This window comes from Eleutherodactylus coqui, chromosome 1 (assembly GCF_035609145.1).
Source record: "Eleutherodactylus coqui strain aEleCoq1 chromosome 1, aEleCoq1.hap1, whole genome shotgun sequence".
In the NCBI taxonomy this organism is placed as follows: domain Eukaryota; kingdom Metazoa; phylum Chordata; class Amphibia; order Anura; family Eleutherodactylidae; genus Eleutherodactylus; species Eleutherodactylus coqui.
In genome coordinates, this window is record NC_089837.1 from 149,698,766 (window position 1) to 149,712,300 (window position 13,535).

The following is a 13,535-nucleotide window of genomic DNA, read 5'->3' on the forward strand; positions in this document are numbered from 1 at the left end:
TCCACTCACGTAGCCTATAGGTCCAGCAGTGGAGTCTGACCGCTGACCTCTTGCCCTGGCATCTGCATGCACTGTCCTGTAGGACGCCGAAGGGAGAGGTCAGCGGTCAGACTCTGTACAGCCGCCACTGGGGCAGAGCTACAGGTTGGAGGAGTGTAGGAATGCTGGGGCCATTATGGGAATCGCCTTTACTACTAGGGGCCATTATGGGCGCCGCCCTTACTACTGGGGGTACTGTTGTATCTTGTCTCCACCAGAAGGAGGGGTGGAGACATGGGTCTGTCCAGCAGGAACGCCCATAGCAGCTGATTGGATTATTAGCTGACAGTGGCTTACTGCAAGTGGCCGCCGTACACCAAGCGGGGGACGTGAAGGGCGATAGCGGGGCTGCCTATGTTCGCGCTTCCACATACAGCAAGCTGATTGGTGGGACGGCAACACAGACAGCGACGCAATGTGCATCGGTGGGCTGTCAGGGGATTACATAGCAGCGGTGATGAAAGCTCTGCCAGAGGGGACATTGAGAGCGGGCAACGAGAGCGGCAGCAGGGAGCAGAAAAGCCAGAGTGGTGGCCGAGCGATTACACAGCCGCAGATGGGGGACAAACTGCACCAGATACGAGTCTTGTGTGAAGGGAGGCCGCTGGCCTCCGTGACAGCGGGGGACAGAAGGAACAGTGACAGCGGGGGAGACTGACGGCTGTCGACACAGCGCAGGGAGGGCTGTTGGAAGCGCGCCAGGTAGGAGCAGATGCTGGGAGATGCGCTGGTCGGGGGAACAGTCAGTGCGGCCACAAAAGAACACTCCACACACTGCAGTCCCAGCGGAAAGATAACAGCACACTGGGCCTGCTGCTGCAGCAGCGGACACACTACAGCGGGGTAGCAGTCAGGGGACATCGTACGGCAGAGAATCACAATAGTATAAGCAGCACTGCTCCCAGCCCATCAGCAGCCACTCAGCACCTGTGGCCATCCCCTTGCTGTCAAGGCGCCCAATCCTTGTCTCCACCCCTCCTTCCGGTGGAGACAAGATACAATAGTCGACCGTAGGGCTCATTCACATGGGTGTAAGCGCATTTCATTCAAGCAAATACCCTATGTCCTTGCACAACCAAAAATCGCTCTAGCCTGCACTTTTCGACCGCTCCGTGTATTTCCGCGCGCAAAAAAGAACGTAGATGAGCTCATTGAAATGATGCACAAACTAAATACAAGGTGTTTAGACTTATATACAGGTACCTATTAGGGCAAACTACAAATTTGTTTGAACACTCATATGGAAAACCAGCCTTAAGGACCTTCATCAGCTCATGGACTCTCTCAATGATAATGTAAGCCTGGTGAGTCTGCAGGACCAACTATCTCCATTACAAGGGCGCTCAATTATCAGTACAGACTAAGGACTTCTTCACATGGCCGCATTTTTCATCAATATTTTGTGAGCCAAAACCAGGAGTGCTGCCACCAGTGATCTTGTGAGTACCCTGAAAGTGCCTACAAGTGTATGCCATGGTGCAGTAACTGAAAGATGCCCAAGATGAAATTTCTTGTCAAGGGAAAAAAATGGATGAAAGATGGATTTTATAGTTGCAGTTAGATTGTTTATATTGTCTAGTGCAATTTCAGTGTTATTACTCTCAAAGTAGTTGTCTAATCTCACTAACCACTTTCCAAAAAGGTAAGGAACAACTGCTGATAGTCAAAGTGGAGAGCACAGCTTATTCGTACATGAAAAGTCCTTTCTAGTGTGTACTTGAAAAGAACAGCCCGTGGCTGCTTCACTTGCCAATACTATTAGATAGGACTCAATATGCAATCCTCTGCATTTACAGATATTTTCTGCTAACGTGCAAGTAAAATCTTTCTCTGGAGAAATTAGAACACGATATTTATGATGGTTCATTCCAGTGTAGGGGGTGGCATCACTGCTAAAGCCATTTTTTAAATCATTTTACAAGGGAACCAGTAACCGGGTTCATGCTGCCCATACCTGGGACAGACATGCAGTGCCCCTATGTATGTGTTATTCTGAAACACCGACAATTCATGATCAACACACTTTAAAATTGGCCTGCTTCACTCTGAAACTGAGCTCTTTTGGTCAAAAAAGCTCTACCTGGCTGCAGCAGGTTGACTCACAGCTCCTCTCCATGTTTATGTATAAGGAGAGAGCTGTCCATTAACAGGCTGTGTGGGTGGGGAGATCAGACAGGCACGGCCAGCATCTGACTCAAGAGCTCCATTCCCGAGTCAAACTTCAAAAAGTGCATTTATTCTAAATTGCCACATTTCAAAACAAAAACATACAGAGAGCACAGTGCCCATCTATCCTGGGTTCATGCGGCCCGTGATTTAGGCCGCATGAACAGAGTGACAGGTTCCCTTGAACAACCACAGCAATGCATTACTTACTGCAAGAAGCTTGTCCCCAATTTGAAGCTTGCCATCTTTGTGTGCTGCACCACCCTCAATGATTTTCGTGACGTAAATACTGTTGTCACCAGGGATGTGCTGATTCCCCACACCGCCAGCTATACTGAAGCCAAGGCCTAGAAAAAGACACACATTTTAAATCAATATATCTTGCAAATACAGAAGACAAACAAAATGCTTGTACATTCTTATGCAAATTCTTCCCTAAATATACACCTTATTTGACAAATCGATGTAACCAGTTGGGCAATGTACCTACAGCTTGTGACATTGTCCAATCACGGCTGACATTATCAGACTATGTGGGGACACAGTCCTTTGACAAGGTAACAATGCAGAGTTATAAGAAAAGGTGCTTCAAAATTACTTCATGGGGAATACAAGTGTTGATTAAAGCAGACATGTCGGGAAAGATGCATAAAAACATTGGTTGTGCAGTCTAAACCAAGTTATGGCCCTATTAGAGAAGGTAACAGGGAGTCAGGGGATTTTTTTAAAATATTCATCATAGAACGGTAGAGTTGGAAGGGTCCTCCAGTGTCATCAGGTCCAACCCCCTGCTCAGTGCAGGATTCACTAAATCATCCCAGACAGATATTTGTCCAGCCTTTGTTTGAACACTTCCATTGAAGGAGAACTCGCCACCTCCCGTGGTAACCTGTTCCACTCATTGATCATCCTCACTGTCGAATATCTAATTTGTGTCTCCTCCCTTTCAGTTTCATCCCATTGCTTCTAGTCTTTCCTTGCACAAATGAGAATAGGGCTGATCCCTCTGCACTGTGACAGCCCTTCAGATATTTGTAGACAGCTATTAAAAGTCTCCTCTCAGCCGCCTTCTTTGCCAGCTAAACATTCCCAGATCCTTTAACGGTTCCTCATAGGACATGATTTGCAGACAGCCCACCATCTTGGTACCTCTTCCCTGAACTCGCTCCAGTTCGTCAAAGTCTTTTTTTTAAAGGGGGTGCCCAGAACTTGACACAGTATTCCAGATGAGGTCTTGCAGTTTACTTGCTCCCCGCTTCCCGAAAATGTGACTTTTCATATTGCCATGCATGTGCTCTTTGATGCAAGTCTATGGGAGAGCGCGTGTCACCTACCCTAACAGCACCATAACTAGCTTCACGGTGCTGTAGGGAGGCGATAGGTTGCCTTTAAATTCCAAGAAAAGTCACTATGAACAGAAGAAAATACTTAATATTGTATTTCAACAGTTATACTTAATAATAAATAATGACTAGTGTGTGATATTGTTTGCACACTATTTGCCCAGCATAAGTACACAAAAACAATATAATCCTTGATGAAGACTTAAAGGGGTTGTCCCGCAGAAGCAAGTGCAGTTATGCACTTCTGTATGGCCATATTAATGCACTTTGTAATATACATCGTGCATTAAATATTGGCCATACAGAAGTTATATACTTACCCCCTCCTGTGCTGGCGTCCCCGTCTCCATGGCAACTACCAAACTTCTCCTCTGGTCGCCGCAACAGTCGCGCTTGCGCAGAGAAGAATCCTTTTCTGGAGGGTCCGGGCTCACGAGCTGCGTCCTGGCTCCTCCGCCTTCTTAGCGTCATCGCGTAGCTCCGCCCCGTCATGTGGTGCCGATCAGCCAATGAGGTGGCTGTAATCGGCAGTGGAGCTCAGACTGGAGAAGAACATCCACGGTGCACCATGGGAGAAGACCAGCGGTGCACCTTGGGAAATGACGGCAGCCATCTTGGAAGTTTTTTATAACTTCATGAAACAGCTTCATGGTGAGTAGAAATGCTCTAAAAAACCTATTTACATGGGTAGTTTGTGATGCTTGCTTAACATGGGGGGCTGGGGTGTGAAAAATTTTTCGTTTTGGCCGCGGGACAACCCCTTTAACCAATAAATTTTATATGATAGTGGATACATGGGAATACGGACACATCAGATGATTTTTCTTTGCTTTATCCTTTCCTTATGCTCGTACAATCAGGTACATGATACAAACAAGAACGCATTTCGGCGCAATGCCTTGTTCACCGAAACGCGTTCTTGTTTGTATCATGTAGTTTTATTTTCAGAGAGTGTCTTATATTTACCTAGCAAGCACTGTTCGGGCCCCTCTTTGGCAGGTTTCCGTGTAGTCCTCAATGCCAAAGGAGCATCTCTTGCTGGGGACTGGGCTTGAATACCCCGCCTCCAGCAAGCGTTTGTTCTGATTGGCTCAGGCAGTGCTTCTGAATTAATCAGAGCTGACGCTCGATGAACCAATCAGAGCAACCGCTTGCTGGAGGCAGTGTATTCAAGTCCTGTCAACAACAAGAGATACTCCATCGGCATTGAGGACATTATAGAAGCCTGCTGGAGAGTCGCAGCCCAGTGGGTGGGATCCGAATGGCGCCTGCTAGGAGAGTATGGTTTCTTTTTTTCCCCCATGTAGTGTAGCTAGGGCTTATTTTTGGGGTAGGTCTTATATTTCAAGCCCTCCCTCCCCTCCCAAGAAAAAAATAAATGAATCAGGGTAGAGCTTATTTTCGCAGAAATATGGCAGATCAATAAGGCTAGGTTCACATTAGTCTAGCAATTCGATGAGAGTGTAAAACTACCCCAGATGGGAAAGGTATCTGCTACGGTGCTCCATAGGCTCAAATCAGCTGGAGTTGTCAACTACATGGATTGAAAAATGCTGCAATCAATGTTCTTTGATCTGATGCAACCATGCTAGAAGGAAACTATTCAGGACGTATGAAGAAACCCCAGTGGCTTAGTGGCAAAAGCAGATTAAGTATACTTAAAGGGGTTGTCTCGCGAAATCAAGTGGAGTTAAGCACTTCTGTATGGCCATATTAATGCACTTTGTAATATACATCGTGCATTAAATATGAGCCATACAGAAGTTATTCACTTACCTGCTCCGTTGCTAGCGTCCCCGTCGCCATGGTTCCGTCTAATTTCGGTGTCTTCTTGCTTTTTTTAGACGCGCTTGCGCTGTGCGGTCTTCTCCCTTCGGCTCCGCTCGGCAGCATCAGCGTTTTGGCTCCGCCCCCTTGTACGCGTCATCGCGTAGCTCCGCCCCATGACGTGTGCCAGTTCCAGCCTCCTGATTTAAAGGGGTATTCCGGTAACGTAAAGTTGCTGGCAAATGAAGGCTAATCAAAAGTTCTTAAAGTTTGCACTGTGGTTCTGCTTTGGGTTTTGTGTATGTGGCTCTATAACCCATCACTCTCTCATGGCACTTCAGAAGGGTTTGTTCACAGGTTATTCTGGATACGACCTGTAGGTATTCCAGCCCTACAGGTTGGGCTTGCCCAATAGGATATTTCTCTTCAGCTCTAAGGACCAGTGTTCCAACCAATATCAGGGCAGCGCTTAGTGGGGACACGCACAGGAAGGAAGTACAGAGAAGGGAATTGCGAGAAATAGAATTCCACGCTGAATATCAGTAGGCGTCATCTTGGGGAAACAGCAATGTGGGGTTACATCAGAAGCGGAGGACAGAATAAGGAGGCAAGGGCTGCTTGACTTATACCAATAAACAGTTGTGAATAAACACAAATACCTTTCATATCTGGAATTTTTTCAAAAAATTCGCTTCACAATCAGAATAGTCCTTCAATGACATTTTAGGCAAAAAAAGTTTAATAGAACTCTACTCTTTTAACAGATGAGCTTGGCAATAGCTCTACAGCTCATAGCTGGCATAAATTTGCATTTCTGGTGCTTGGAGATGTGGAAAACTTTTTAAGAGAAGTTCACTGCTGCTAAAATCTGACAATAGATTGAGTATGAGCGCCTCCTGTGCCATGACGTAATATGGTTTTCCACCAGGTTTGGCTTGGATAATAACAAAGCAATGATTAAGCAGATTAAAACTGGAGGGCTATCTAAAGGCTGGTTTAGACACAACGATTCTCGCTCAAAAATCGCTCAAAGCAGTCTTTTTAACGAGAATCGTTGTGTCTAACTAACATTGTGCGGTTTTCGTTAATGAGCAGCTGGTCTTCTTTCAGCATGCTGAAAGAGAACAATCAGCCTTATCAGGACTTTACAGCAGGATACAGTGGATACTATTGTTTCAGCTGTATCCCACTCCCTGAACACAGCAGGAGTAGGAAGAACACAGCGCTCCAGCTGTGTTCTGCATCCTCTGCTCAAAGCACTCAGCTGTATAACACCCGGGTGCTCTGAGCAGAGAACAGCTAGATGCAGAAGACAAGCAGCCCCGATTGTCTTCTGCATACCCCTCTTGGAGTGCAAAGTGATCACTCAAAACTATTACTCAAACTGCCGTTTGAGCGATCACCTTGCCCTGTAAATGCACGCAACGATTATCGCTCAACAGACATCTTTTGAGCGATAATCGTGTCTAAACGAGGCATTATGCTCTCATTACAGTTTACTAATACAACCATGCTACATAATGCAGAAAATAGTACATTTAAGACTCCTTTTAAATCTTCACCGAGGCTCACAACGATTTCCTCTCAGCTCCATCCTCAGACCAGAATGCAAATACTGGAACCATTGATTAACTATAATGGGTTCCATCTGCTTTCCAGCATTCCGACTGTCATTTCAGTGGATCAAATAGTGCATTATGCTGCGCCACTTCATCCAGAACGTTCCATAAGATCTGCGCTTGACGATCAGACGCACATGTTAATGGGCCTTTATTGTGAGAGTTTATTATATTTTTTGAAAATAAGCAGCTCAAAAACACACCTAAGTTAAAGCCTAGGTCAGTGTATGAATAACCACAAAAGGGATATATGAATAGTCTGTCCCATAAGCTATTCATATTTCACCCACCTAAAACTGTCAATGACGAGCCCTTCTATCTCCTCAGAATTGTCATGTTCTGCAATGCGCTTTTCTCTGGTTGCTTGGCAACCTTATCAGGGAACTAAAGAGTATCTAGTGCCCACAGTCCACATACAGAGGCTTGCTCAAGGTGTCAGACTACAGCACATCCACAGTGATCACACTGCAGACTCCAGCCATGTAACCGGGATGAGACAGGGTGCACCAATGTAACAAACATTACACACCTAGTAATAACACGTAACCATGTTCTGCAGTCCGAGCTGGGAGATTGTCTGAACAGTGGATTAATGAAAGCATGGTGGAGTGAATTAATGAATTCGATGGATTCTGCGCTCACCTTTGGGACCTTTAACAAGCTTTATCTCCATTATTTTCTCCGTTATTGGCTTTCTTCTTCTTACGTATAGTCGCACAATAGATCCTGCCTCCTTTAACGCCTCGACGGCTTTACTGTGTGTCACATCTTGGACGTCCACATCATTCACCCGTAATATACAGTCATTAACTCTGAGGACAACAGTTTGAAAGAGAACAAGGGATTACCAAAATGCAATAAGCTAAGATGAACAACATTCAATGCCAATTAAATAAAGCAAATGTGTTAATGAACGTTTGAACATGTAGATGTGCATCAGTGAACAGACAGGCACAACCTACTTGAAAGTAAAAGATCATAAAAAGTAAGAAAAGGGCAACAACCCAATGAATATTCAACGAAGTAGACACATAGTGGGTGCATAAAAACACCAAATTCATGTGCAAAAACGAAGACACTGTATGAAACTCCTCTGCACACCAAAGGTACAATCACTTCACTTGTTGCCAAGTTTATTGAACACACTATAGTTGTCGAACCAACACTAAAGGCCCATTTACACCAGACGTTTATCGCTGAAGAAGAAAACAAACAAACCCTAATCGGCGATCGTTTTAGCGATAATTGGTGCGTGTAAATGTGCACCCATCGTTTGATCACTAAATTCAGACCAACATAAAAGTCATCGCTCACTTTTATCAGTAGTTCTGTGCTGATAGCATTGTTTCCCCGTGGAGAACAAAGCTGAGTAGCTACTTAAATACCAATTGATTTTTATGCAAAATGATCGCTCAAAGCTGTCACTCAAACTGTCCTTTGAGCGATCATCTGCCGTATAAACCAGCCTTAAGGCCTCCCTTACACATGAATGCGGCAAAGCTCCGCGATTTATTTTTCTAGTAAAGTTTTCGTCTACAGTGATGCTACGGCCGACACCGGCTTTCAGCACTAGTCATTGATGAGGTGAGCTTAATGCCCCAAAATGGAACAGACTTCGCTCGAAAATCACTGCGATTGAGCGGCTGTCTGAGAGGCTCAATTGAAAACACTGGGTGGACATGCGTCGGCAGGAGAGGTCCGGGAAAAAACGCGTCGGCAGGAGAGGTCCGGGAAAAACCGCGTCGGCAGGAGAGGTCCGGGAAAAACCGCGCCGGCAGGAGAGGTCCGGGAAAAACCGCGCCGGCAGGAGAGGTCCGGGAAAAACCGCGCCGGCAGGAGAGGTCCGGGAAAACCGCGTCGGCAGGAGAGGTCCGGGGGACATCAGTGAAGGTTCCATCTCTCATCATCGTTCCCTTCGGTGAGGGTAGATGGAACTGTACACTTTTTAAAAGCTTTTGTTGAAGGCAGGTCTGGTAACCAAAATCACATCTCATTTGTACAATTTAACTCTTATACCTCTGCATAGCTTGATCTTATGTAAAGTATTTCAAGTGTAAGGCACTGCGATGCCAAGTACAAACAATATACCGTATTTTTCGCTCTATAAGACGCACTTTTTTCCCCTCCAAAGTTGGGTGAAAAAGTCAGTGCGTCTTATAAAGCGAACCTGCCGAGATCAGAACCCGCCGGAGCTAAAAAGGATCGCGAATCCTTCTCACTGAGCTGCCGGCCGTTTCCATACAAAGCCGACACAGCAGTAGAGCAGAGCGGCCGCACAACAGCAGATTGCTGGGGACGCGGGAGGAACAGGGAGCAGAGCACCCGTACAACAGCTGATTGCTGGGGGCGGGGGAGGAGCAGAGCACCCGTACAACAGCTGATTGCTGGGGGCGGGGGAGGAGCAGAGAGCAGAGTGGCCCCTACAACAGCTGATTGCTGCGGGCGGCGGAGGAGCAGGGAGCAGAGCAGCCCCGTGCAGCAGCTGATTGCTGGGGGCGGGGGAGGAGCAGAGAGCAGAGCGGCCCCTACAACAGCTGATTGCTGCGGGCGGGGGAGGAGCAGGGAGCAGAGCAGCCTGTACAACAGCTGATTGCTGCGGGCGGGGGAGGAGCAAGGAGCAGAGCAGCCTGTACAACAGCTGATTGCTGGGGGCGGGGGAGGAGCAGAGCAGCCCGTACAACAGCTGATTGCTGGGGGAGGAGCAGGAAGCTATTGTACAGGCAGGCGGCTCCTGCTATATTGCTGACAGTGTGATAAAGATAGCAGGTCCGCTCCACACCAGCACCTGTACAACAGCTGCTTAGTGAGAGGGAGCTGCTGCTCCCCCCTGCCTCAGCAGTCAGCTGTATGTACAGACACTCTCACATCTGCCAGCTACATAGGAGAGGGAGAGGTAGAGGGAGAGGTAGAAAGAGCTGCCTGTATTGTGTATATATTTGTGCCTAGTTATGCATAACCATAATGATACATGCCATGCAGGGTTCCTGGAAAGTTGGGTGACAACTAATGGAATCATTACATTGTCACTCAGCTCTTCCAGGATCCTGAATGCCAACTGCAGAGTTATGCAAGCATGCATACCACATGCATTGCCATAACTATTCAACGTGGGATTCAGGGCTCCTGGAAAGCTGGATGACAAGTAATGAGATCACCATTACATTTATACTCAGCTTTCCTGGATCCTGAATGACAGGTTGACCTAGTGGTATATACTTCATTCCGAGGCGGTACTACTGCTGTTTATTTCTCCTGTGATACCTCCCTCACTGCCTGGTCTGGGGAGTTCAAAATATTTTTCTCCTATTTTCCTCCTCTAAAACCCAGGTGCGTCTTATCATCCGATGCGTCTTATAAAGCGAAAAATACGGTATATTATGCATATGGAAAATATGTTTTATGCAACTCCAATTCTCATAAACACCTGTAGTGTTCCAGAACCAAATATCATCGATGTACAGTAAATCAGTTACTTAGTGAACTTGTCATGTTTGGGCCTCTTTGTTTTTGCTTATTTCTTCATTTAAAATGTCTGTCGATCTGTGTATAATTGACGTCATCACAGGCCCTTCAGCACTTGCACTACAGGACGTGTTGATGTCACAGTCATGTGTTTTTTTTTTTAAATTACAACTTTAGTACAGTATTAGGTCAAGAGGTGGCGATGTCCGAAGTCATCCTTTGGACAGTGATTTCATATAGACTATATGCTCAAGAGGAGAACACACGTCTCTTTTCTTAAGTATGGCATAAAGTATCAATGACGAAGTGTCAAATGTCTTACTGGACGAGGAAAGCAATTGGACGAAATGTGGATTGGATGGGGAAAGCAATGGACAAAATCTATGGATTGGAAGAAATGTCCTAAAAACCTATAAACAAGATCACCATGCAAAAGACATCAAAAAATAGTAGCACAGAATAAAATACCAATAACTTGCAAGCCCAAGTAAACAGTTTACCCCTCTTCTCCCCATTTACCATTGATATCTTCCTGACCCCATAACATGGTTTTCCATTATGTTTATAGGGTTGACGTGAGCTACGCACATGCCACCTTTTCCTCTCTTTGACTTTCAAGTCATTGCCATTTTATTTATTCTGGGAGATCGTGTTTTGATGTCCTTGCATGGTAATCTTGTTTCTATGCAGATTCTTTATAACACATTTCAGGGCAGTGTGTCATCATACCAATTTATAAGTCAATTTGTTCAGGGGTGATTTGAGATGGGATGGTCCCTTATCTTGGTAACCACCCTGTTCTGTTATTTTGGCACGGTTTTAATGGTTTATAACTATGGTCCCTCAGTGTGTTTGTGTCTTCAATTAACTTTGATATCAGGGTGCGCGGGGGTTTCATACACATTGTCTGTTTTTCCAAAATATCACAACCACCTCGAGTGAAGGTTTAAAATAATACCATAAATTGAATACAAGACTTAAAAAACTATGCAAGAAAGGGAAAAAAAAAAACAAATGCACACATTAACCCTTCCTTAAAATAACTTCTCTTTTAATCCTATTTTGTTGCAATGAAATCTGAGAAAACTGTTCTCCGCACCCCTGAAAGTGGACCTCCCCCACCTCACATTAGACCAATTACTTGCCGCAAGTAATGTTAATGTGTCTCACCCTCCCCCCTAATTCCCTTGGGGATAAAAAACAAAAAAAACCCCACAAAAACACAACAACATGTGGCTTAAGGCCTATTTACACTGAAAGCTGATAAAAAAAGATTTAAAAAAAAAAAAAAAAATCACTCAAAACGACAGTTTTATTAAGTGATCATCTTTGCAGAACTCTTAAGTAGCTAATTAGCTACTTAAAGAGTTAAATGCAGGCGGAGCAGGATAATGCTGATAACCCAGAGAACAGCAGCTGTTTTGTATATGCAAACAGCAGCTTCGTTCTCTGAGCTTTCCGCTGGTATCCCGCTGAGAAGTCCGAGTGGGATACCAGCTGAAAGAATGCCATCAGCGCCGCCGCTTGAGAAAATCAGCGTGCAGCGCTGATAGCTAGAAATCACTGATGAACGAATAGTGAACGAACAGTGCACAATGGCAGCGCGTTTAGACACAACAATTATTGCTCAAAAGACGGCTTTTGAGCGATAATCGTTGTGCCTAAATGGGCCTTTAGATATAAATACTACGCATTTCAGCACATACTGATACACTAAGCATGATTTGCAAACTACATTGACTGTATGACTAATCACCTAGATTTCACCTACCGTAACCTTCCATCTTGAGCTGCTGCACCCCCCGAAATAATTTTTGTAATAAAAATGCTTGTATCCTCTCCAATATGTGGATTATCAGTACCTCCAGCAATGCTAAAGCCAAGCCCTGATGTGCCCTGAAATACACCACACAAAAAAAGGAGTCCATTACATAGGTCTTCACACTTACAACAGATTGTTTTACTCATAGGAGCCTCCATAGGAGCCCCAGTTACAGGGGAAATATCCCCCTAAAGAACAATCACGGTTAGAGCTGAGCCGGGTCTGCTAAGACCCAGTAGCCCTGCCATGCCAGGGGTCGCCAGCGATCACGTAATCACCAGGTCTAATAGAGGAAATGGCACTGCTGCTTCCTCTACTCACTAGATAACGCTCATTGAGCTCCATACAGCCGAGCACCCCAATCTGCTCTTGCTAGATTCCAGGAGCTTTAAACGTGTGCGGTGCATTGACAACGGTGTGGGTTTAAAGCCCAGGAACAAGCGTCATACATGTATAGAGCTTGGTCAGGACAGAGTAAGTATGAACACATGATGAGCTGCATTGACCAACATTAGCCTACTATTTAGGAATTTATCACCGGCTCTTCCACAGAAAAATCCACATATAACGCAGTGGGTAAAATTCACAGAAAGAATTTACATGCTGCGGATTTCAAAATCTGCAACAGGTCTCATATATATATATATATATATATATATATATATATATATATATATATATATATATATATATATATATATATATATATATATCCTTCAAATATCTAGTTCGCTGTTACTGTATTAAACTGCAAATTGTCCATTGGAAAATCCACAGCTACTATACCCTAGGGATATGCATGTTTCCTAAGGAGGCAGGGAAATATTCAACAGAACTGGAAAAGATTATAGAAAGGATAGTTTTGTAACACATCCGGTACGAAGGAGATTTTCCTTTTATATATACTCCATTGACCTGAGCTACATGAAATCCCAACTCACAGCAGAAGTTATTAATAAAGGCAGCATCTATAGTGATACAGTATAAACATTATTTAGAATTTACCCTTTCAAGTGTGATTTCTTCATATTCATAATCCGTATCAGTTCCATTCACCTGTAAAATATTAGATTTTAGAATAGTTGTAAAAATATAACAAAATTAAAATACAACTGAATCTGAAAAAATAAAAACAAAAAATAAGAACTTAATTGGCAGTAAACGCAAGCACTGAGCTCGTCTGTCAAGTTATTATAGAGAAGTATCAGTGTAATATAGAAAGTAGATTGCAAAACTTTCAAATATAAAAGTGAACCACTCACGGTTTCCAAGATCTCTGCTAGGAACCTCATTGATCACTTCCACCTGATCAGGCGA

At 44.6% G+C, this 13,535-nt stretch overlaps 1 protein-coding gene across 4 annotated transcripts in view; it reads right to left on the minus strand.

Annotated features, from left to right (window-relative positions):
• The window catches only part of DLG1 (discs large MAGUK scaffold protein 1), a 175,261-nt gene that overhangs the window by 57,036 nt on the left and 104,690 nt on the right, over positions 1 to 13,535 (minus strand). For all 4 annotated transcript variants that reach the window (XM_066601662.1, XM_066601655.1, XM_066601654.1 and 1 more), the window contains 4 exons: positions 13,224 to 13,274; positions 12,168 to 12,292; positions 7,577 to 7,746; positions 2,416 to 2,552 (listed from right to left, as the gene is read on the minus strand). In XM_066601662.1, coding sequence (XP_066457759.1) covers positions 2,416 to 2,552; positions 7,577 to 7,746; positions 12,168 to 12,292; positions 13,224 to 13,274 — 483 coding nt within the window. The remainder of the gene's footprint in view (positions 1 to 2,415; positions 2,553 to 7,576; positions 7,747 to 12,167; positions 12,293 to 13,223; positions 13,275 to 13,535) is intronic.